Here is a 26879-nt window from a genome sequence, read left to right on the forward strand (position 1 = left end):
AATAGAATTGTTCTCCAAAAGCATCTCTACTGTAAATACAGTCCCTTGAATTCTCATCAAAAACAAAGTTTGTTTAAGGATATAGAAACTTCCTAGGTTAAATTGAAGACTTGAATTTTAGTAGAAATACCTGGCTGTCTTTGGGAAGTTAAATCACAGCTTCTCTGCTCTCCCTTCCTTTTGTATTTAAACAGCTGTGATTCTTTACATGAAGATAATCATATTAAATTATTTATGCCTAAAGAATTTTGGAACTTTCAGCAGGAAAGAAGTCCCTAGTCAGTGACTGGGCAGAACCATGCATAGATGAGGAAGGAACAAGGTAGGTCTACCACCTGGCTGTATGACTTGTGAGAAACTGCCCTTGATGATGAGTTACAGACCAGATCCTCACCTCTACCACAAGACAGGAAAAGTCCAGGTTCTGCCCAGGGTGGTCAGTTGAGTGAAGGGTGTTAGGACATTCATGGGACATTCATGCCATTAGATCATGCTACAGACTGAATGTTTGTATCTCCCCTAAATTCTTACGTTAAATCCTAACACTCAATGTGATCATATTTGGAAATGGGGCCTTTGGGGGAGATCAGGTCATGAGGTGGAGGCCTCATGAGTGGGATTAATGTCTGGAGAGCTTCCTCCCCTTGCCACCATGTGCGAATGCAGTGAAAAGACAACCCTGTATGAACTAGGAAGTAACTTCTCATCAGACACTAACTCTATCAATGCCTTAACCTTGGACTTCCCAATCTCCAGATCTGCAGGAGGGACACAACCTGCTTTTGAGTCTCAGTCAGACACTGCCGCTATCAAAACAGAGCCATATTCCCTGCCCTAATAGAGAGTCAAGTGTTAACCTCCAGTACAGTTAGAATTTTGTGCATTCTTTTCAGTAAAGCTCAAGTAGACAAGAGGTGGCAAAATTATCAGGCCTTCCTGAGCAGAATTAGAAACAAGAGATATCTTAGGTCATTACTAGATAATCTATAAGTAATTTTAAAAGTGCAGTCCAAAATAAAATAGGTAAATACTTAAAGACATCTTAAGGGTGTCATGAGGCCTGTAATAGCTAATAGGTTTGAGACTGTGTAAACTCAGGTGGAAAGAAATGAAAACTTTCAGGATAAACATCTCCACTTCATGCTTGTCAGCTGCAAGCTGAATTCTCCCATAAGACTGGCCCTGCAAGCGTAACCCTTGGGACCAGCTCCCCCTTCTTCCCATGGCAAAGGCACTTAAGAGTCTTTGAATGGGTCGTAGGCAATGAATAATTTTGGTGGTATCAGCAAGTGAGCTGGGTGTCTGGTTATAAAAAAACAAACTTATAAACAGAACTGTCTAAATGGCACTGGGATTTGGCTCCTTGTGTGACCGCCTGTAGTGCAGAAGCAGTGACCCGGACTCACACACGGTGGGGAGCTTCCTCCAACAGTTACTTTTCAAAGGACAGGAAGAGAGGAAGCAACAGCAGCAGCTAACTAAAGAAAGCCCCCGGTGTGAGAGCAGCTCTGATAGTGATGAAGAGGAAACCCCTGGGATGTGAAACCAAGATAGGCATCCTCTGGAAGCTGGTGCAATCAGCCCAAAGCCAACATGGCCAGACATTTGCTGGGACCTTGATATGCTTGATGAATTAACTTTCATTTGAGGGAAGACAAGCATACCTCCTCCAATAAACTCCCAAGGCATAACCAGAAAGGATCTTGTTAAGAAAATGGATACCAAACAATGGAATTTTCAGAGAATTGCTAGTGTTCACTATCTAAGATTAGCATCATCTTCGAGCAGATTAGAGAGAAATGGGAAGACCCAGCCATTTCCCAGAATGATATGTGAGATTCAGAGAACCACAAGTCCTGTTCCTTCAAGTTGCTGGGCATCTGAGGATTGCAAAATCTGTCAAATTTGGGAGAATTTGTAGTTTGAAATTCTAGCAGGGTACGTGTTGGCTAAGCATATGACAATGAAAAACAAGTAGGCATTGGAAAACTGTCAGTTCTCTCGGCTTTTCTGTTCATTTAAAATCATGTAGGTTAAAAATGATTTCTCTGGGTATAAAAAGTGAGATTAATTGACAGTGTAGAACTAGGTTATTCTGGGCATATCATCTAAGTATCCAAAGAGGAATTTAGACATATTGAGGAAATGAGATGGTGCCAGGCTTGGAGAAAGAAAGGAACTCTGGTTAAAAGAAAAAGAGCAGTGGATGTGTATTCCCCTTCACTCCTTCCCATATTTATTGTTTACCATCAGACCTCTCCCTGGAGGATTTATTTAAGCAATAAACATTTATTGGGCTTCAACTGTTTGCTCAGCTCTGGACAAGGTCTGTGCTAGACTTGGGTTTATAATGATGACATGATCCTTGACCTCCTGGACCTCCTAGTTTAGCAGGAGCAAACAGACTTGTACGAAACTAATTGTACTCCATTAGTTGCAGGCAGCGTTGGAGGCACTGGAGAGGGAAAACATTACTCTGGTTGGACAGAGGTAACGTAGTCAAGAAGTTCTCCAAATAAGAACTGATCCTTGAGTTTTATCACTGTAAGTTAGGAGTTTACCCAAAGGATTTATGAGAGGGGGGAATATTCTAGAAAGAACAACATATACAAAGACACAGGAATGGAAAGTCATGCCAGTAATTGGAAGTGATTTGTTCCAACTGGAACATAGGGTGTGTGTGGGTGAGCAGTGGAGGATGGGATGAGCAAGTCATGAGGAGCTGTGTGTGTCATGCTAAAAAGCTGGAGCTTTTTCCTGCAGGTGATAGAGCAACAATGAAGGCTTTCATGAGAGAGAATGACAGGATCAGACTCTGAGCTCTGTGAGGGTGACAGGATAGCTCCAGGCAACAAAGACTCAAAACCCAAAGCGGGAGAATACATTTCCGGTGGTCCTACAGCTGGGGAAGCCAACCCCCAGTGTTTCTATAATGTGTGCCTCACAGTAATCAGTCGTACATGCATTTTTATAGCTTTGTTAAAAATGAAGAATAAAGTAAATGTTACAAATCTAGGCTCTGATTAGCATGCTTTGAAAATAAGAAAACACTCTTTAAAGGAGGCTATAAAGACTTTTACTGATGATAATTCATTTGGTAAAAAGCACTTTATTAGGATATTCGGTCATAATCATATGTTTCATTTATAACCTTTAAAGCTTCATGTGATCATATAATAGGCTAAAAGCAAAGACAAAAATCAGGAGTCAGAAAAGAATTTGCTTTAGAAAAAGGCACAAGCCAGAGGCACACAGTTAGCAAGCCCGACTGAAATCTAACGTTGAGAGAGCTCAGAGTATAAATGTGCATAGATGTGCTAAAAGCATTTTGGCCCTTTCCTCAATTTTCCCCTTTTCTACATGCAAACTCAATCCTTTAATTTACCCTAATTTTCACACTGAGGGTCTTGGTTAAAGGGCTCCGTGTTTAAAATTATGCTTTAGTGATATCTCACATTACAGAAATGTCCCTGTCTCTCTGAAAGAAGTAGAAAAAGCTGTCAGAATTATTTTGCATCTTTTTGGAAACACCATGAAAATAGATAATCTATGAAATTGGTGAGGTTTTGTCCTGTTAAACTATTTCCAGAGGTATAAGATGCCCAAACTATATCCTAAATATTGGATGTGTGTAGGCAAAGATAAGGAATTGGTACAGGCAATTTACTGGAAATACTTTTCTCTCAGCTTAGGAAAACCAAAAAAGATCCTGGTTGGCTTCCCAACTTTCATTTAGGTTTTTATGCCCTCTAGTGGGTATTTGGGATTTATGCAGTTGTAAAATAATATTTTTACAGCATTTCCTTTGTGCCATATGTGTTCAAACATTTATCTCAACAATATAGGACATTGACTGATAAGCCCTTAAATAGTCAAACCAAAGTGTTTAACATTATTTGAGCCATAAACTTTTGATAATTTAATAAAAGCTCTGAAAACTTTTAGGAAAATGCCTATGAAGACACACTGTCATGGAGTTCTCTAACCACTTGAATTTTATCCATGAATTCCTTAAGAGTCCATTGATTCCTGGTTAAGAACCTCTAATGAAGCTGAGGTGTCCTCTAGCTGCCCCCCTTTTTTAGTAGATGCTAAAATTGTTAACGTTTTGAACAACAGGAAAAGGAAACATACATTTTTAAAAGAACAGTAGCTAAAAATTTGGCTTAGACTTAAAGAAATAGGAGAGAACACAGAGTATCTTAAATAACTAGATACCTGAGATAATCCAAAAGCTTCTCAAGTTTTCAACGCAGCTAGGATAGTGTAGGATTAATCCTACAGGCAAGGGAGGTGGAAACAAAATCAAAGCAGCTTTTTAGGCAAATATTGATTTTTAAAATGTCAAAGAGAAATCTGTCTATTGTTAAAGTAATATGAGGGCCTCTCTGGCAAACAGTTTGCATACCACAAGCAGGTGTTATACAGCAACACTTAAAGAAAAGTCATTTGCTATTTGCAAACATTGCAGCTACTATAAAAAAATTAGCCATCAAACTATGATCCTTCTAGGATGCCAAACTGATATCAGAAAATCCATAAATAACTAGCCACTAAGACCCTAAAGGATAGAATGATTAGTTGAGAAGTGATCCAGATTTCAGGTCAGAAGAAAAGAGTTCACAGACTTCTCTGACCAGTGGTCATGTCTAGGAGAAAATTCAAACACAAAATCAGTAGGTAAAATACACACACACACACACACACACACTCACTCACACACATGCACACACACACACACACACACACACACACACGGACAGTTCATAGCTTTTACCAGGTTATTATTATACATATCACTTTCATCTAATTTCTTAAGGATACTGTCTTAGTCCATTCAGGCTGCTGTAACAAAATACCACAGACTTGGTACTTTATAAAGAGCAGACATGTATTTCTCACAGCTCTGGAGGCTGAGAAGTTCAAGATTATGTCACCAACAGATTCAGTGTGGTGGTGAGGTGTTGTTTCCTGGTTCATAGACTGCCCTTCTTGCTGTGAACTCACAGTAAAAGGGGCTAGATAGCTCTGTAGGGCCTCTTTTTATAAGAATGCCATTTGTTTGGGCTCTGCTTTCATGATCTAATCACCTCCCCAAACCCCCACCTCCTAATACCATCATATTAAGCATTAGGATGTCAAGGTATGAATCTGGGGGAGACACATTCAGACATATAATAGCAGATACCTATTTTTCGAATACTTACATTTCCAAATACAGATTCATGTCCCCTATGAAGCTGTGGGATTTTTTTCCCCCTAATGTAGTAGTTGAAGCACAGCTTTATTGAACCAGCACCTGCCCTACACAATGTACAGGGTGCTCCCAGAGTTCTGTGCAGCTGCATAGGATCCATTCACTCGAGTCCTTATACCTAGCAATTTAAGACCTTTTCATTGTGAAAAAGAAAGAGGGAGAGTGAGAGATTGAGTTACAGTAAGCATTGAGGTTTATATTTAAATAAGTATTTCCTTCCTGTTATTTGAAGATCTTTCCTACCTTCATGAGTGTTTATAAAACACACAGCTTTTGTTTTCTTTCTTAGTATCCATGGGAAATAGCTTAACAGATGAAAAGTCATTCCTTAGCTGGGGAGGTTTGCTTATATAACATTTCTCTTTTATAAAATGAGCCTACATTTATACTCTTCAAATAAAAAGAGAAGAAAAAATAGAAACTATATGAATAGGACTAGGAAGCTAACAGTATTGTGTTTGAACACTGCATAAGAAAATTCCAGGAACTATTTCTCCATTTGAGATCTAAAGACAAGCATACTTTAGTCATAGGATTTCTGGACAAATGCCAAAAAGGGAAAAATTGTGTGGAAATTAATAAAATTTGCTTTGCAATATATTATGTTTAAAGATACATAGATGGATGGATGGGTGGATGGATGGATGGATGGATGGATGGAAGATATATGCATTCTACCTGTTTGTCTGAATTAACCTAATTTAGCCCCTTCTCTATCATTGAGTGCATGGCACAATTTAAGTACTTTGCAGAAACTTTTCAATGATATTTAAGAGTAAAATGTTCAAGAACCAATAACTGAATCTTTTCTGGGGAATTGGTCTTCCATTCAATATAGTCTTTAACACATGACAAATGATATAATTTTAAACAAGTATTTGGGGCAGTATGTGAAAATTTAGAATTAATATTTTTACGTGAATAACAATTCCATGTTGTACCTTTTTAACTGATATGAGGAGGGAAAGGAGCAGTAAATATCAGGTTTGGCAGATGTCCAGGGTAAAAAAAAAAAGCAGAATGAAACAGGACTGGCTCTACATGGTAAATGTAGGAAAAAGTGGAAGGAAGTGAGAAATGGAAGAAAGTAGAAAGATGGGGAAAGCTTCCTTTCAATGAACAGAGGTCAAGTCTACTTATTTTTATTATGCAAAACTTTTGGAGAGTGATTCCTTTTATATCATGCTATCTTCTCCCGTTTTCTTCTATCTTTTAGGAATTCAATATTTATCTTAGCAGACCTTAGAAGCCCCTTGTAATCTTTTAATAAATTTTATTTAAATATAGGAAAAAATGTCTCTATGAAAACAAAACCACATCTACATAAAGTTTTAGTGTAAATCTTCTTGGGAAATGGATTTTTGAAGACTTGAGAAATAATATTAAATTCTGAAGAAAAACAGAAAGACTAGAATATATAATATTGCTGGGCTTAGCATAAATTTAAGAGTAGGGAGTCAGGAAAAATGAGGCGTGCTTTTATATGGAACAAAAAGAATAAAATACCAACCAGTAAACAACTTGCCTTGGATAGAAATAATCATTAAAAGATGGCAGTATTGTAGGCAATACTTAAACTACATGATCAGTTAGCTAGAGTGTCACCTCTCATTATGAAGCTTTCTATTCTAAGCCTTTCCTCCACCGAGTTTGAGGTATGATTCCTGAGGTGTATAATGCTATTTTGCTTCTTACTACAAGTATGAATACTAGTGAAAAGATCTTTTGTTAAACAAAGGAAAGCAGAGGGTTTTGCCAGAGAGCTATTTCCTATCCCCAGTAGATTCTGTGCCCAATTATAAGTTTGCAGATAAAACTTCCATTCTCAAGGTTATCCTAAGTGAGAAGAGAGACACAACGGACAATGTAAGAATAGATACAAATCACACTGTGTATTTGTGGTGATTCTCCAGCATATTCAAACAAGTGAAATATGCTTAAAATATTGCAAATATCAACAGCAGTCCAATCTTGAAAAGAAGTGGGGAACAGGAAGAAGAGCAGTAAGGGCAATCGATACAGTTCCAAGGGGATTGTGGAAGGAGATGGCAGGTGCTTCTTGGCAAATCAGCCTGAGGGTGTCCTAGCAAGCAATCAGGGGCAGCCCGCACCTCCCCCCGGCCCCAACGGCAGCACCCTGCCCTCTCTGCTCCCTGTGCCCTCCTCCCATCTCCCTCTACCCTAGTTTCACAACAGCGGAGACTTGGGGCCCATCCTCATTTTCTGTATCTTGAGAAAGATCTGTCCTTTGACTCAAGAGTAAAAGATGGAGAAGATGCCCCTTCCAACGAGCACTTTGTTGTCCCTTCTGCTTCCCGTCGTGATCACTGCAGTCCTGGCCAGTCACCTCAAGGGTCAACTTTGCTTTTGATTGAGAAGAAAATTTGGATTGTAAAAAAAATACGGTGGAGGTAAATAATAAATGTAATTGCATTTGATGCAGATTAGCACAATTTCATGACATTAAAGTACCCCTATTCTATCTGTTATCTCTTTTTTCTTATGGATCCTTCTAGACTATGAATTTTCTGCCTTTCAGCAAGCTGGCTCATATCTTTACTTTCTACCCTTTTGTTACAAACTGTACAAGAAATTTCACTTTGCCCATTTTTTCCCCTCTGAGTACCAAGTTCACTTTCTGCTTTATGTATTTATTTATATTATAATCTCTGTTTATATTCAAAAAGGATTTGCAGTGATTATTTCTCTAGTTGAATCCTGGGCACTTTGTCAAAAATCGCTTTCCCAGGAAAACGTGCTTTATCAATTGGCTCAGAATTCCTTTGACTGAGTCCCTCAGAGTCTATTTTCTCTCCTCTTCTCTGAGGTAAGGTCTTTCCGAACATATGATTAGCCTCCATCCCTACCACCACCACAGCCTGCTACTTGAACTTACAAACCTTCTGTCTTCTTAAAGTCTTACTGAGCTTTGGGTCCATACCACACAGTTTAGCCCTTAAGTTCCTCTAATAATTACAAGAGTGCTAGCCTTGCCTACTCTATTATATAGTGAGCCTAGGATACAAAAATAGCTGATAAATACTAATTTTTAAAAATCTCTTAGAGAAAGACAGGAAAAACTTTATTTTGTGTTCATTTAGCTATTTTATTTATTTTATTTTATGTATTTATATCTTACAAGGTTTATTTTATTTGCATGGACTCAATGCTTATCTATTCTGGCCACAACAAACATAGTTGAGCTTTATTTATTTTCCCCTTTTAGAAAATCTTTCTAGATCCTGATTGATAGACATTAAAATCAACCCCTCACCGTTTTTGTTTTTTTTTGAAAAGCTGCTTGTGTGTTTCAGACTTATCCAGGACCTACTGTACAATCAGTGCAAAGAGAAAAAAGATGTCTTTAAAATATGGCTGGGCACTCAATGTAAACTGTGGCAAACATAGAAATCGGCTCATGTGTTCACAGCATTGTATAAAACATTGATCTTCCAATTGCACTGACAGATCTCTATAGGACAAAAGTCCTCAAGACTTGATCGTTCACCTTATAAATTCTTCTATGTGTGACTGTTTCCTTACTAACATAAACTTCAGATTATAACTTAACTTCCCTGATGGACTACAGAAAAATACCCTGTTTCATATGGACACAGCATTCCAGTTCCTGGATTTATTCTATTCTTTTGTCTGTCTGTTTGTCTCACTATTAATTAATACCGCCATTCTGATGCCAAAACCTGTGGGAATTTTAGTTACAGTGAATTAGCTCAACAGCTGATCACCCACAAACACTGACAAGAATGAGTAACTGGGACCAGAGCCTGGAATGGGTTATCGAATAGGCTGTCACCACCAGCCTTTCCTGGGCCAATTACCCTGCAACTTCCCTCTCCCACATTGACACACAAATGTTTTCCCACAAAACAAAATCAGAGTGATCGTTTCCTGGGCCACCCTTCAAGATGTAATGCATCCCCATGTCCTCCTAAACCTCCTTGAGTCTGGATTCCAAAACCTGAGCTCCTCTCAGAGTGCTGAGCACCCCAGACCCCTCAAGTGAACATGGAGAGTTTGGGGCTCTACAGGCACAGCCGGGCAGCCTCTGCAGTAATACGATCAAAAGACATCCTTCTTGCCCCCTCTCCAGAAATGAATTCTTAGAATAAGGTAGAGAAAATGGATTCTTTGACTAATATTTATTGAGGCAGCTTTGTGCTAGTCGGACTAAATAGAGCAGATCTTGCTTTGTCAAGGTTATATTCTAATGTCAGCAGGGCAGGTGGGTGGTCAAAAAATAAATATGTTAATAAGTTATAAAATATCATGTGTTAATAGTACTGTGAAGGTCATTAAATGGGAAAATGTTAAAGAGAATGACTAGGGGAGAGAATAAGACCACTATGGATAAGGTGGCCAGAAAATAACTTCTGGAATGGAGACATTTAAGTCTCAACCTGAATAATGATGATCTGGGGGCTGCACATTGTGGACAAAAAGCCAGATGGCCAGCATAGCTGGAAGACAGTGGACTTGGTGCAAGGTGGTATGAGATACAGGTGGTAATTAAATGATATAGGCCCTTGGAGATAAAACTGAAGAGTTTGGATCTATTTTAGTTCCAAGTCTATTAGAAGGTTTAAGCGAAGTGGCACCAGTGCACTCTCCATTCTAAAACCATAACTCCAACTGCTATGTTGGCATGAATTGTAAAGTGGTAAATATGGAGGAGAGAGTTAGGGTAAGAAGCTATATCTATCCATCACTCTGGCAAGAAATGATGATTGCTTGGGTTGTTGTGACAAAATGGAGGTTGAGAAAAGAGACCATAATAGGACATAATTCAGTTTGGTCAGAGATAATAAGACTAGCTCAAAAATGAGATGCGTGACTGAGAATTGAGGTAACTCTTTCAATTTTGATGTGAGCAATTGAGTGGTTTGCAGTTCCATGGAACTGGAGGTGACAGACTGGGAGGAACAGATTTGAGGGTGGCAGAGGAAGCTAGGGAAATAAAAGTTCCTTATTGCCTAATTTGTTTTAATTGGCTCTTAATTGGTTCTTAAAAATCCAGGGGTAGGAAAAATCAGACGAGACCACTGAAGACATGAGTCTGATTTTCTAGGTAGACATCAGGGTTGTCAACATAAATTAGGGTATCAGCAACAACTGCAAGCTATGAGATTGGATGATATCACATAGGAAAGGGTTTATATGGAGACAGTAAGAGTCTGAGAGCTAAATTACTCCAAGATTTAAAAATCAGATAAGGGGCAGCGGGGAGCCAGAAAAGAAGATAGAGGAACAGCCATTGAGTTAGGAGGACCGCGAAGGGAATTTTCTAATACTGAAGCCAATGGAAAGTGTTCCAAGAAGAGAGAAAACTAATCAAGTACAAATGAGAGATTGAATAAGATGACCATGAAGAAATAACCATTGTATTTAACAAGTGGAAGTTAGTGAGACCTTGGAAAGCTTTTTTTAAGTGATTATATCTGATAAAAAGAATGTGATATAACACTTTTTCTACTTAAATTTCATAACCAATCTAATGCTGAAAAAATTAAGTGGAAAGAGATGTTATCTAGACTATGAAATTCAGCATGGAAATACTAACTATAAATAAATGTAAAGAGGGGCGCCTGGGTGACTCAGTCCGTTAAGCGTCTGACTTTGGTTCAGTTCATGATCTCACGGTCCCTGAGTTCGAGCCCCACTTTGGGCTCTGTGCTGACAGCTCAGAGCCTGGAGCCTGCTTTGGATTCTGTGTCTACCTCTCTCTCTCTCTGACCCTCCCACATTCATGCTCTGTCTCTCTTTGTTTCAAAAATAAATAAATGTTAAAAAAAATTTTTTTAAATAAATGTGAAGAATTTTGCCATATTATATAAAGGACAAACTGAAGAGCTATCATTACATCATCTGGCTTAGAACATTTTCCAATCAAAGAGATATCTAAATATTGGAATCAATTCCTGCAATATTGAAAGATAATTTTTTCATATTCAGATATTCATAATTTCTGGTTTATTAAGGTCTTAACCCATGTGTATGGTAGTCATGAAGTAGAGATAGATTGGTCTAAAAAATCATTTGACTTTGGGTAAAAAGCTATTTGTAGCAGGTGAAAATAAATTTCTGTGACTTAAAACCATGTTTTTTTCTCTAACCCAGGTATGGTGACATGGTACCAAAAACCATAGCAGGGAAGATATTTGGTTCCATCTGTTCACTGAGTGGGGTCTTGGTCATTGCTCTACCTGTTCCAGTGATCGTATCTAACTTCAGTCGGATCTACCACCAAAATCAACGAGCAGACAAACGGAGAGCACAGAAGGTGTGTATTCAGCTCTGTGCAATCATGATTTAACATCTCCCCCTTTTTATAGTGAGCTTTAAAAATCCCTTACTGGCTATTCAGTGTTCCAGTTTTGGTCAATAGTTGCATAAGTCAGCACAGGCTAGGTTATACTACAGTAAAAAAGGAACCTTAATATCTCAGTGGCTTAAAACAACAAGGAATATTTCTCAGTCATGCTGCGGGTCCATTACTGGTCCAGTGATAGAAACTCCATCTTGACAAGGTATTCTGCAATCATTCAAGCCGGGGTAACAGGACATGATGAATCACACTGACTCCTAAAACCTCCTCCTGGAAGTGGGCCAGGTCACTTCCATTTCTATTGCACTAGCCAAAGTAAGTCACATAGCCGTGTGTAACTTCAAAGTGGGCAGGGGAATATAATCCTACTGTGCAATCAGAGGCAGAGAGAAAGAATTATCTAGTAAACAGCACTAATGATAGTAGTAAAATCAAAGATAGATTCTTGGCAAATTTTATCAGAATCAGATTTCTAGATCTAATTCATTTCGTCTTTGCCCATCAGGGATCAAGCTGGTTCCAGTAAGCAAGGACTATTAAAAGGAACTAAGATATGTCTCAGATATTTTAAATAGTTGACCCAGGAAGTAGGAGAAATCTGATCATTAATAGCTGAGTTTTATTCCTGGCCCAGTTTACTGTTTCTCTGAACTTCGTGCCAGTTATTAATCCCTCTAAGAGTAAGGGTGTATACACAACTGTAAGATGGGGAAAATGTACCTACCTCAAAAATTTATATAAATCTATATGAGTATATCATAATAGTAACAATATTTAACATTTATTTCTGGCTTTACTATGTGCCGGGTACTGGTTTGGTGTTTTTTTTAAATAATTCATATTGTTTTCATGAGTCTAGGAGTGAGTCAACATTATTATTCCTATTTTTTAGATAAGGATCCTAAAGTACGCAGAAATTGAGAAATTCAATCTAAGCCAACCTGACACCCAGGTTCATACACATAAACATTATGGTAGACTGCCTCTCAGAAAACCCGACTAAATGTTAACACACTTCCCTTCTCCAATTTTTGTCAAAATAGTCACCTTTAGAGTCAGGGCCCTTGCTGCTTAGAAACAATTTTGGAGGGGCGCCTGGGTGGCTCAGTCAGTTGAGCGTCCGACTTCAACTCAGGTCATGATCTCACAGTCCATGGGTTCGAGCCCCACGTCGGGCTCTGTGCTGACAGCTCAGAGCCTGGAGCCTGCTTCAGATTCTGTGTCACCCTCTCTCTCTGGCCCCTCCCCTGCTCATGCTCTGTCTCTCTCTGTCTCAAAAATAAATAAAAACATTAAAAAAAAAAAAAAGAAAGAATTTTGGAAATCTCTTGTGTAGTTTCTTTAAGACCATGGCACTAGATTTCCAGTATTCCTCATGGATACTCCATCGTTGTCCTTTATGGATAGATAGTTTTTAATATCCACAACCATGACTAAAATGGATCCACAATGCCGGTAAGGTAGTATAACTCTAAACTATCATGAGACATTTGGGTGCAGTTCAAAGCTACTGGCTTTGTAGCTAATTCCAGAACAGGATTTTAAGTATGCTTTTGAACAATGTTGGTCTTTTAGTCGAGTATAAAATCTCAAAAAGTAACTCTCGGGAAAGTTCAGGGTAATCAGTGTGGTCACAGAGCATACTGTCCAAAGAACATGTTCAAGTCTAACATCACAGATCCTCTACCTTTTGCAAAGAGTCACTTTTTCAGCCTTGTCCTTTCTTGCTTTATAGACTCCCCCAAGTTTGGACAGGTACCTAGCCTTTAATTATTGTAAAGAATAGAGTAGTCCAATTAATATGAACTTTGGAACTGATAATTCAATAAACAGAGGCTAGCAAAAGGCACCTTCTGAGCAGTTTTGTAGTCTCACGTAAGGTATATCTTTGGAGATGGAGAAATTGTGACCACCGTTGGCCCCTCCCCCAGGACTTTCATGCTCACAACTGTGGCTCTGCCCACACGTTACAATCCTTCTAACTGGGCACACATGTACATTGTTTAAAAGGACAAAATCCTACAAAAATCTTAGATGCCCAGGACCCATCCATCTTCATTCTAGAAATCCCTTCCTTGATATAAGAGCATAAGAGCTACCTATAATTCATTTTCCCAGTGGAGGAGGTTGGGGGGGGCGGGGGGACTACCTATATGGAAAACGTAGGAAGTACAAATCTGATTTTCAGATAAATTGAACACCAAAATATCTGTATTTTCTTCAAACTTTGTCATCTGCAACAATCAGATCAGTAAAGAAAGTCTTAGAATAATTTAGAAGGCTTTTTGCATAAATAAATATAGAATTTATTCCTTAGTTAAAGAAAGTTTAGGTTTATCTGGAATGAGGTGATTTGACAAGTATCGAAGTTATGAAAAATTAGCCACTAATTCAGTCAAGCAAACAGTCCATTTAGTAAAAACATCAGTCAAGCTGAATAATAAGGAATATTACAAAACACTTTTTTAGTCCCTGTTTTTCGGCGTTTGGTCCTTTTTTCAACTCTAAGCTCAAGCAAAAGTGTGAAATATATCCAATATGCATCTGAGGGGTGCCTGGGTGGCTCCATCAGTTAAGCATCCGACTTCAGCTCAGGTCATGATCTCACAATTCATGAGTTCAGGCCCCACATCAGGTTCTGTGCTGAGAACTCAGACCTTGGAGCCTGCTTCAGATTCTCTGTCTCCTTCTCTCTCCGCCCCTCCTTGCTCACACTGTCTCTCTCTCTCTCTTAGAAATAAATAAACATTAAAAAAATTTTAAATATACATTTAAGAACACTCTCCTTGGCACATAAGGATACTTTCCTTCTTCTAGGCTCTTCCCCCCAGCAAGTACTCTTCCTGCTTTCACTACCTATCTCCACTCTTAAAAGAAATGCACATTTCTAGCCACCCTTGATCATTTTTTTTAAGTTTATTTATTTTGAGAGAGAGAGAGTACGGACGAGGGGTAAAGAGAGAGGGGGAGAGAAGAATCCCAAGCAGGCTCTGTACTGTCAGCGAGGAGCCCAACTCAGGGCTTGAACTCATGAACAATGAGATCATGACCTAAGCCAAAATGAAAAGTTGGTCACTTAACCGACTGAACCACCCAGGCACTCCATCCTTGATCATTTCTTAACTAAACACCGACCTGTGGGTCAATATAGACTTAAACTGGAGCATGTCTCCTTTCACCCCCACCACTAGTAATTGTATTTTAATAGATGTATTTATTCAATAGTATTTCAGTTATCCAGTGGTATTTATTGATTAGAAAATATTTGCCAGGGCATCTGGGTGGCTCAGTCGGTTAGCATCAGTCTCTTGATTGCCGCTCAGGTCATGATCTCATGGTTCGTGAGGTTACTGAGTTTGAGCCCTCTGTTGGGCTCTGCACTGACAACATGGAGCCTGCTTGAGATTCTCTCTCTCTCCCTCTCTGTCTGCCCCTCCCCTGTTCTCCTGCATGAGCTCTTTCTCTCTCTCTCTCCCCCTCAAAATAAATAAATACACATAAAAATTGTTTAAAAAGAAAGTAGTTGCCAAAATAAAGCTAAATTGATACAATGACAGATGGTAGGGTTGATATTTTGAAGTAGGGAGCCTACCTTGCTTTAAGATACAAATCACACCAGTCAATCAAGGTGTGATTACAAGGCTAATTGTAAGTAATTTTCATGTATAATAGTAATCATAATTATAATTATAATTTAATAGTACTAATAGCAAAAACAACAACCCTCTCCAGAGTTTCTAGTATATCCCAGGTTCTTTATAACTGTTATTTTTATTTTCACAATCAACTCACACAGAAGTGTTATTATTTCCATTTTACAGATGACTGTCTTATGCATGCACACCTACTGATTAAAGTCTAAGACAAAGAAATTCTGGCATCATTAGAGTTATGTATTTTAGGGATTTTCCTATAGATAATTCTAAATACAATGAGAAGTTTTGAATCAATGAGCCCATGTACAGCCAATGGACAATGTAAGTACAATTTTTTACTTGTCACATAAAAATGTTGGCACTGATACAGAAAGAAGTTACCAATACTCAGTCTTTTATCATACTTTACTCTGGTGGTTGCCAAACTTTAGATTCATTGGAATCATCTGAAATAGAATATAAAATATAGATTGTTAGACCCACCCCTGTAGCATTTGATTCAATAGTGTGGGATTACAGTCTGAAAATTTCCTAAGTGATGGCGATACTGTTGGTCTGGAAACCATACTTTGAGAACGATTGTCTAGTACATTAATTAATGTCCAAATCAAATAATTTTTATACAATTCTAGAATAAATACAATAAATAACAATAAATACAGCCTGAGTATGATCTCTCTTAGATTATCCAATATTAAAAAGTATCACTCAGGCCCTACCCCACATCTCTGTGGATAACTAGATGTTTATCTATAGTTTAAGAACCCCCATTAGCAACACATGTAAGAGTCTGGAGGTTATATACTTCTTGATATCCACTCTATGTTTCAGTCTTATTGAATTACTGAGTTCTGCTCTTAAGTCTCCATTCCATCTTCATACCACCTGGCAAACCCCTACTCGGGGTGCAATACTCAGCTCAAATATTACCCATTTTATGAAGATTTCTCTAAATGATGTGGACACCATTAATTGCTCCACCTTCCCTTCTACAACATTACGCGGACTCTACTATCATGTATTATACATATTCTCCCTCTCCTCCATTTGTCTGAGTGTGGTGCCCAGCGTAAAATAGGCACTTAACAATTAGTGAAATGAGTGAAAGAATGAACAGTGAACTCTTGTTCACCTTGACAGTGTCCTCCATTCCTAAGGTTGGGTGGACAGTCCTAGGACCAGTTGAAAACAATATTGGGAAGCATGAGTTTTGTCTTTGGTACCCTCCCACATCTTCTTTCAGTTCTTACCTCTTCCCACCTAGAGAACTCTCGTGGCCCTCTCTTTCACTGACCCTTTCTTTCAGGGTCCCTTCCACTGACCCAATTGCCGGCATTGTTTCTGCCCAGCCCTGCAATTACCAGGATTAACCAAGCTCTAGAGCTGACAGTTTTGCACTATCTTCAACTGATTTCTTCTCTCTCTGTTTTTATTAGTATTTGGCACTAACTTGTCTCATTTCTAGGGGAGCTATTTACCTTAACAAATGGAAAGGTTCCAATAAATCCTTAAATCTGTAAAAGGTGTTAACGCTTACTCTGCTACCTCCACATGAGGCATTTTACTAAGTCTTAAATGAAAGAAACAAGTCTAAGTAAAATTTCCAGAATAAAAGGTACATGCAGCATGCCGGCTGGTATTTGAAGAGTAAGGAATTGCCTCACATTACAAAGGAGAAAGGTCTTCTCTACCTGACTTGTAAAGCTACCTAGGATACCTTTATTTTTCAAAGGTATTGAAAACATTTTGTGATTTGACAACAACATGGTCCAATAACTCCTCACAATCTACCTCCCACTTCATTTAGAAGATAGATCACATATAAGAAAATTGCTATCTCAGTGGTTTTTGGCTTATACCATCTCTGATTGGGTCCCCTGCTGTCTCAGGAAATACATTGTAAAGTTTATTTAATGTCATTTGGTACAATTAAAAAACAATCCACTTGCTAAAAACCACTGCATTCTAGCCTCTGAAAACTCTACAATAAAAGGGTTCCATGTCAAATTAGTTTGAGAAAAATTATATACCATATCCCCCTTTTGACTTCACAGTGAACATCCACAATATGTTGTAAGGAATCCAACAGCAAAGAAACCTATTTGACTTCTGGGCATTTCCAAACTTCTCTTGACCACAGAACCTGTTGTTTGTTCATTTGGTTGGTTTGGATTTTACCCATAACACTTACTAGTTCCTTGGACCCCAACTTTGAGAAATCCTGCTGAATTTAGAGAATTTAGATGAAAACTGAATTTATGAAGAATTGAGATGCTTGGGGGGAAATGTGTTTATGAGACAATTTATTTTTACCAACACCATCGGTGTTTCTCAAGAATTTGAAAATAACTTCAAAGCTATGTTTGTTTGTTTTTACATAGACAATATAAGCTTTTTGTTTAATTAAAAATCTGAAAGCCTCCTCCTATTTTCCAAATAGGCTACAGTATTTAGTGAGACTTTACTTTCACGCCATAGTATTTGCTGGTACTTGACTGTGCCAAGAAGTTGTATTTCCTACAAAATAGGGGTGGGGGCTGCAAGGAATACATTTCCTCTTACTAGCCGGTGATTTTCTTTTAACCTCTCATCTACAAAGCCACAGTTGCCAAGATCGTCATACTGAGTGGGTCAGAAGTAAAGTGATTTTCTAAAATATCTTCATAAAAGAAATTTCCTCAATTACCTACTGAAAGCAAAGATGTAATCACAGGTCATAAAAGCTGGCATTATTCAACAGGCATTTGGTGTGGTGCTCCACAAGACCGATTAAACCAATTAACTCATATACTATTGTTGTAAAATGAAAGACAAGTCGTGATTGAAATTTGAGACGGGAGGCTTTTTCTAACATAGTACGCGGCCTAGCAAAATGGCCATTCTGTCCCTGCAACAACTGCTTCTTTTCCCCTAAGCTTAGAACTACTTCTGTAGTAGTGGATGCCACCGTATGTAGGCTTTCCCAATGTGGAAAATATGTGTCATTTTCCTTTGCTGGACAGTATTTTTGGCTAATGTAAATAAATGTCTCATTTGTGAAAAAAAAATGTTTTCTAATACTGCTGCTGAATGCTTGGAGAATAACATATGTGAGACTAGGAACTAAGATACAGGCAATGTAATTGCATGCATTAATTGCAGAAGGAAGGAGGGAAGGAAGGAGAGGTGTAAGAAAGAAGGGAGGGGGGAAGGAGGAGGGAGAGAGAAAAGGTGGGGGGAGAGGGAGACCCCCCCCCAAAAAAAGGCATTGACTGTTTCAGGAGACCAAGAAGACTTTAGGACTTAAATTTCCACAATAATCCCTTTCTGGAAACCAAATGTATATTTAAATTAGTTATTTCTGAATTATTACATCTATTCAAAGTCATTTCCAAATATGCTTGTCATTTCCCATTGTTTTATCAACTCTGGCCTGAAATCCTGTCTGGGCAGCACAGCTTTTGAAGTTAAAAATTTCCTACCTTCCCACTTCATTCTCTAGTGCTTTGAGTGATCTAAACAGTATGCTGCCAACAAAGAGTGAAATGTGTCTATTTTTCCCATCATTTATAAATATGATCTTTGTACAAAGTATTATTTTAAGTTGGAATCAACAAACAGGAAGAATAAATTCAGAGAGGAAGAGAGAAGGGGTAGAGTTGAAGCCAGATGATATCTTAATGCTATTTTGAGAGCTTCAGATGTCTCAGTGCTACTCTTAAATGCTGTGAGTGAAAGGGCATCTTGGTACAACTTTGGAGGGAAGTTTGGTAAAACACACACACACACAGACACCCTTTGATCTAGGAATACTGCTGCTTCTAGAAACTGTCTTGCCGAAAAGCACATCATGATGTTCAAGGCAGGACCCATTGCTTGTAGTAGCAAAAGATGCTTTAAAAAATTAATAGTAGTTGGCTGGTTAAATAAATGGTGCTTTATTCATTGGTATATTATATATTTATAATGAATGAGGTGGATCTATATATGTAGATATGGAAGGAGTTCCAGTATGTAATAAATGGAAACAGCTGAGTGCAAAGGAGTGTGAGGCGTATTGTCCCAAATGAGTAAAAATATGTGTGTATAAATGTATGAATACACACACACACACACACACATACATGCTTTTATCTCCCTAGAAAATTTCTGGCAAGACTCACTAGAAATATTGCCAGTGGTTGCCTCTGAAGCATAGCAGTAGGGTAGCTCCAGGGTCCAGAGAGACTTAACTTGTTTTTGATGTACTTTTGTATTAATAAAATCTTTGTCATATGTATGTATTCATTTTTCATTTTTTTTTTAAATTTTTTTTAACATTTATGTATTTTTGAGACAGAGAGAGACAGAGCATGAGCAGGGGAGGGTCAGAGAGAGAGGGAGACACAGAATCTGAAACGGGCTCCAGGCTCTGAGCTGTCAGCACAGAGCCCGACGCGGGGCTCAAACTCACGGACCGTGAGATCATGACCTGAGCCGAAGTCGGCCGCTTAACCGACTGAGCCACCCAGGCGCCCCATCATTTTTCATTTTTAAAAAGCTAGATAATTTTTAAATTTTTATTTTAAAAAAATCTCAGGGTTCAAGACTACAGATAGTATTCATCTGGGTTGTTTAGAAAGGGAAAAGAAGGGGGCGCCTGGGTGGCGCAGTTGGTTAAGTGTCCGACTTCAGCCAGGTCACGATCTCGCGGTCCGTGAGTTCGAGCCCCGCGTCAGGCTCTGGGCTGATGGCTCGGAGCCTGGAGCCTGTTTCCGATTCTGTGTCTCCCTCTCTCTCTGCCCCTCCCCCGTTCATGCTCTGTCTCTCTCTGTCCCAAAAATAAATTTAAAATGTTGAAAAAAAATTTAAAAAAAAAAAAAAAAGAAAGGGAAAAGAAGGAGTCTTTATGGGGTAATTTTATAAGAACTTGAGGAAGCCATCCCAGTTGCTTTCTTATATACACTTGCTAGATACACATCTTACAAACAGAATGTTCATCAAAAAGTGCCCTCCAGGAAGTGAAAACCAGACTCATTCCATGACTCATTCCATACACAAGCATCAGTTCTAAAGTAGAATGGAATACCAGATATCCGGCTAAATAGTTAGTTTGCTTAGTAATATACTTTGGTGATATCACTGTAACTGTGAACAATTGAAGTAACCACCCTCAGTCTCTAAACTGGAGAACATTCTCTACACATAAATGTTTTAAAATTAAAAAATAATTTTATAAAGCTCCTTGGAGGGACTCATTATGTTCTCATCTCAACAAATTCCAGAGAGAAATAGAAATCAGATAAGCATGCTGCAGTAGGGGCCAGTGTCAATAGAAAAAGTGGATGAATTAGGGATTTTTTTTGAGACTACATGTTATTCGGCATGGGGTCTACATTGCCCAATTAACAAAATAATTCCAAAAAATGCTTTTTGATATTTGAGAATGGAGATACACTGCATTATTATTTACCCTCCATTGTTTAATTCAAAGCATAAATGTATTTTTAAAATACATTTTTATAAAAACCTTTAAAAAAAAACTTTAAAAAGTAAGGAAGGAAAGAAGGAGAGAAGGAGAAAAAACAAAGGAAGAGAGGCAAGCAGGCAATTGATTCCTGGAATATATTTACTAATATTTATAAAGACATTAGTTTAAATGAAAATGACTTGGAAGGTCGTATGTTAAGTCTTGATTTCATTAAGTTACTCAGATTGAGATCAGTGAAAATATAAATAAAGGAATACTGTCATCTTTCTCTTAACACAGTTGACAGAAACAACAATGAAATAACTTGATCTTACTAAAACGACTTAATTACAAATCTTAAATGCACCGACTCCAAAGTAGTTAATTGATCTTACTGGAAAAGTTCACGAAAAAAATATATATGCTGACATTAGCATTACACCAGAGTGCCTTCGCTGTTTTAAGAAAACAACTCATGAGTATTAACATTTATTTCTCTTCTGGCTTATAGAAAGCCAGACTCGCCAGGATCCGGGCAGCCAAAAGCGGAAGTGCCAATGCTTACATGCAGAGCAAACGGAACGGCTTACTCAGTAATCAACTACAGGTACAGTCAAGCATTTCACTTTTTTTAATGTTCAATTTATTAGTGTAATATTGATTTAGTTCTATTTAACCATATAATTTTATTGTGGGCAATTATGAAAATGGCTACTGAAACAACAAAAGTGTCATTTTTAAATAACCTTGCCCTGGACAGTCTCATTGGCTGTATGTAGCAGATTAGAACCTGGGCTATGAAATATTGCCAGTGAATCATGACTCCCATTCACGATTGGGCAATATTTCTTCACTGCCTTATTGAAACATGGGAAAGGTAAAAAATTCTCAACGACTCAAGTACCTATTTTTATTTCAAAATTATTTATGTTCCTTAAAATTCATTTGTGTGGGGTTATGATGTCTTGTTTTACTTCTTAATGGAGGGGAACACCATTCAGTGTTCTAAAGCTCACTAGTAGCAAATACAAGAGAAACTTCACTTTTACCTCAAAACTTTCCTTTAATATTTAGGATTCCAATCATCTTGCAATCAAAATAGCTTTTATGTAGGTGAGCACGATCATGATTTCAGGATTATCTAAGTACTAGATTAAAATTTATTATCCAAAAAGAATAGCTCCCAGGCTTTCAAAGGTAGCTGGTAGTTGAATGAGTAAAACCGATTTAAATTTTCAATTCAGGGAGGCAAGTCTAAAAGCTCAGACCACTAATTTGACAGAAATATAAATGCTGATTACCAAAATTAAAAGCAACTGCACATTTGTCCCTTTTTGGTTAAAAGAAAATTAAAATGCTGCCATTTAATCTCGGGAAATAGGCTAGCTCTCTCTCTGGAAATGTGTAGCTGAGGTTCTCATTGTTTGCAAATGAAATAGAAAGTACTTCTGTCTTCTGTGTGTTAACAGTCCTCAGAGGATGAGCAGACCTTCATGAGCAAATCCGGCTCCAGCTTTGAAACCCAGCACCACCACCTGCTTCACTGTCTGGAAAAAACCACGGTAAGGAAAAGGCATGACTGTCCGCCCCTGTACGGAGACAGTAATACCATTTGCTTTTGTGGATACTGAGCGTTTCCAAGTATGATTTCACTGTCTACATTGCTGGAAAATATACTAAAAATGAAAAAAGAAAGAAAGAAACCCACAATATTTGAAATTGCTTTGAAAGACTCTAGTGACATTTCAACTTGAAAAGTATTTTAGAGAATTATTTAAAATGTTTTTATCTTCAGGGATTATCTTAACTCTAGTCTAAAATATCAGCTTAATGCCAATGGAAAGTCATTTCCCAACAGCTGACTGCAGGTCCTGTAAAATATTATTTTTCCTCGGATCATTAAAATGTTAATTAAACAAAAAACAATGTAGTTCATGTATTACTGACATCTAGGTAAAGGGAAAAACAATAGCAATAACAACAACAAAAAAAGAGAGTAACTGAATATAAGCATCTTTCCATAAACAAGTTGTAATAAACAAGATGGGTAATAAAAACTATGTGTTCCCATAAGAAAAATGACACATTTAATCGCTGAAGCCCGTTGGAACTGACGATTGAGCCAGCACTTCTTCGCTTAGAAGCTTTCATTCGGATCTCCACTTTAGCAAATGTACCCTTTCCCTATCCCTAGCTGGCTTGTCAAAAGGGGTCACAGTCTTTGACCACAAGGCAAAACAAAACTTTCACCATATTTGAATCAAGTCTACTGCCTCACTCCCCAGAGGTACATACTTGTATTCTCATTTCCAACATATTCCCCATGCATTTATTCACTTCCTTATGCAGTCATTCAACAAATTTGTATTACTTGGCTATCATGTGGCAGACAGTGAGCCAGACCCTGGATACACCATGAAGTCAGGTGTGGCTTCTGCCTCCATCAAGCTTCCACATATGGGATAAAACACAGATGTTACCGGAAGAAGGGTCATGAGTTGCAGAGGAAAAACGAGGCCACAGTGCAGTGCCACAGAGGGCGGAGTCGCTAGGGGCTTTCCTGGAAGAACTTGCATTGAGACCCACAGGATGCCTAGGAGCTAGTTAGGCAAAGAAATGAAGGAGCTAAGGGGTGATGTGAGCACCCGGGGGCAGGGTGGGGGGTGGCGGCTGGAAGTTGGCCTAAGAGGAACTGAAAGAACTTGAGGGTGATCAGAAGATAGAGCATACAGAGACTCAAGCAGAGACAGAGAAAGTCTAGATAATGGAGGCTTTGGAGGCATGTGAGTAATTTTGATCTTTATCTCATAATAAATGAAAAATTGCTTGAGGACTTTAAACAGGGTAGTTACATGATTATATTTGCATATATATATGCAAGAGAGTAAGCGAGAGGGGAAGGGACAGAGACAGAGGAAGATAGAGAATCCAAAGAAGCATGAAATCATGACCTGAGCTGAAGTCAGCCGCTCAACCTACTGAGCCACCTAGGCACCCCTATATTTGCGTTTTTAACTGAAGATCCATAACTTACAGGATAAGGTCTATAGCTGTTAGGATACTCTTTCAAAGGTAAATGGTAACATTAATAATCAAATCTATTTATCCCCATGCTCTTCTCTTTTATTTTCATTTTTTACTATCTTACCTTTTATTTTTACTATTTTACCTTTCAAATAAAAATTGTCTAGCGTCAATTAACATAGTTTAAATCGAGCTACCTACAAAAATAACCAGCAACAGAATGACTTCTTCACTTCCAATCACTGATGTGAAAAATTAGAATCTCATGCATTATATACTTGTATTTTGTGTGAGAATTGTGCATGGTAAAAGAAAAAAACAGATTGTGACTCCTTCGTGAGCTATATTTTTTCTATAAAATTTGACATCGAAATTCACTTCTTAATGAAATTCCATCTTATCTGGTCATATTATTCTCTGGACTTTAAACAGTAGATTCTTAAATTTCAGTTACCTCAAAATGCTTGTCTCAGCAAAGAAATAACAAAATGAGTAACTAAAACAATCTATTTGCTATTGGCCAGTGAATTGCTTCAATCGTTTCACTAATATTTTAGGATGAGAGATGGTTATGTGGAACTTGGCATGTGCAAAGCCTTCCATTATAAGATTATTCCCACCTACACAATGAAAAAAAATAGTAATTGAAGTCATTCTCCAGCAGTTCGGACCAAAATTTTTTCTCTTACATTTATGAGGTAAAATCTTACATAGGCATTTTAGGAAGCGATTCTTTATTAAATACTATAAACACAAAATTTGCACTGTGTTTTGTCTAAAATGCGGCATACAAAATGATGCCCATCACTGTTTGCCTCTTGGCCAGAAGAACCATGAATACAAGCAGAGCTAAGAGGAGTACAGCCAGTGATGCATCACAAAAGTAAGAAAGGAGACCTCAGAGTTCAGTGCTAACCTCTTCTGAATCAAACATAAAGTGGCACATTTTGCAGTATTTTATTTATTTAACTAATGGGTCATTTTCTATACTTGGAAATTTTAGAGGAACATCTGAAGAAATAGAAAGTATAGAGGCACCTGGGTGGCTCAGTTGGTTAAGAGTCTAACTCTTGATTTTGGTTCAGGTCATGATCTCAGGGTCATGAGGTGAAGCCCCAAGTTGAGCGCCACATCAGGCTCTGCACTGAATGGGGAGCCTGTTTAAGATTCTCTGCCTCCCTCTCCCTCTGCCCCTCTCCTCTGCTGGCACTCTCTCAAAAGAAAGAAAGAAAGAAAGAAAGAAAGAAAGAAAGAAAGAAAGAAAAAGAAAGAAGGAAAGAAAGAAAAAGAAAAAGAAAAAAGAAAGAAAGGAAAAGAAAAGAAAAGAGAAAAAAGAAATAGAAAATGTTTTAAGTATCTCATTTTCTAATTAAAAAATGTTTTCAATCTCATGTGAAAATATTTGCTAATGGAAAACAGACAATATAATTTGGGACATTCTATTAAAATAGCCTCTTAATAGCCTCTTAATTCCAAACTGTTTAAAAAGTAAAAGTCAATGTGAATTTACACATTCACTGTGGGTACTATTTTACATGCATTTTCAACCATTTTTTTCTTTGCCTCTGAACTTCCAGAAATGATGCTTAAATTAATAAATGATATTTCAGGATAAGGTTAGTCCATAAAGAGACACTAAATCAGCCTGCAGTTGTCCATCTCAAAGTCTAACAGGGAGATTTTATTTTCACACAAATGCCAGCGTGAGTTGGCTTTGATATTCCAGTATTTATGAAAGCGGCTAGTTGCCCATTGGATAGTCTAAGTGTATGGGCCTATTTGGGTTTTAAAAATAAAGCCATTCATTTCCTTTCTTAAAATCACAATGTGTTTGTTGCCTTTTTCGCATGTTCTCACGACTACGGAACAGAATCACGAGTTTGTGGATGAGCAAGTCTTTGAAGAAAGCTGCATGGAAGTTGCAACTGGAAACCGTCCTTCAAGTCACAGCCCTTCTCTCTCGTCACAACAAGGAGTCACCAGCACTTGCTGTTCACGACGACACAAAAAAACCTTCCGCATCCCTAATGCCAATGTATCAGGAAGCCACCGAGGCAGTGTGCAGGAACTCAGTACGATCCAGATCAGATGTGTGGAGAGAACCCCGCTGTCTAACAGGTACCCGAGGTTAATCTGTGTGGGTGCACACACCTGTGCCTGTTCCCAGAGCGTATCTCCACCTGCAGGCATGTCGCTATCTTGGTGTATTTGGCATTTTTTGGTATTGGGGCGGGCGCGGTGGGGGAGCAAATAATTTTTATTTATTTTTAATAAATACACCTCAGAAGTCCTGTGGCATCTAAATCCTAGTTCCTAGGGTTTAGTATGAGACAAGCTAATGCCGTAATAAGTATGCTGTAATATTCATTTGAGTCAAAAGTAGCAGTTGTACAGTGTGAAAACTAGAAAGAAGACAAGATGGTCAGGCACAAACAAGTGTACTTCTCCCTCCTTACCTCCACAACTTTTTCTTTATACTCCTTTATACTCAGGAGCCCCTTATGTAAATGCAAATAGCCTTAAATGATAGATGTTCAACACTTACTAAAGGAGACCAATTAGATTGACACTGGTATCATTGGAAAGTACTCAGCAGCACCTAAAATAAATCAACACCTTCAACGTAACAGTGAAAAATAAAACTATGCCTATACAAGTCTCTTGAACCAATATATAATTTTGATCATAAAGATATTTTGAGTTGCCAGAAGCACAAAAATCAATCCAACACAAAAAAAAGATAAGTGATATGCTACAATTGTTCACCTGTGGTTAGTTTATGGACAACTTCAGTGAAATTTTTCTGATGGTATTTTCCTTTGCTTGTCTTTATTTGCTTTCTGTTTTTCCCACAAACATGTAAGTGCAACACAAAGTAATCCATTTAAACTCTACAACTCATTAAAATGATCAATTCCTGCCAAAATAATTTTGCTTTGTTCTTCAGATTAAATAGCTATGTTTTTATATTAACAATCCATTAATTCAGCACTGCTTCTTTGTTCTCATTCAACAATCTTTGTGAAAAACCTGGATGAGATTCTGAATTCAGGCTGTGTTGATTTACATAAATCAGATGTCTCTGGGACCAGAATATTAAATTTTAGAACAATGAAAGATTTCTGTCTCTAAATGTTCCACCTCTGCGTTGCAAAATTAAGTAGCAAGCAG

The 26879-nt window shown here is 38.0% G+C and overlaps 1 protein-coding gene across 1 annotated transcript in view; it reads left to right on the top strand.

The window, feature by feature from the left end:
* Positions 1 to 26879, top strand: part of KCND2 (potassium voltage-gated channel subfamily D member 2) — a 493576-nt gene that overhangs the window by 463362 nt on the left and 3335 nt on the right. The window contains exons 2-5 of the mRNA XM_060632969.3: positions 11393 to 11555; positions 21196 to 21291; positions 22154 to 22246; positions 25579 to 25826. Coding sequence (XP_060488952.1) covers positions 11393 to 11555; positions 21196 to 21291; positions 22154 to 22246; positions 25579 to 25826 — 600 coding nt within the window. The remainder of the gene's footprint in view (positions 1 to 11392; positions 11556 to 21195; positions 21292 to 22153; positions 22247 to 25578; positions 25827 to 26879) is intronic.

Source organism: Panthera onca, chromosome A2, assembly GCF_046562875.1.
Source record: "Panthera onca isolate mPanOnc1 chromosome A2, mPanOnc1 haplotype 2, whole genome shotgun sequence".
Taxonomy (NCBI): domain Eukaryota; kingdom Metazoa; phylum Chordata; class Mammalia; order Carnivora; family Felidae; genus Panthera; species Panthera onca.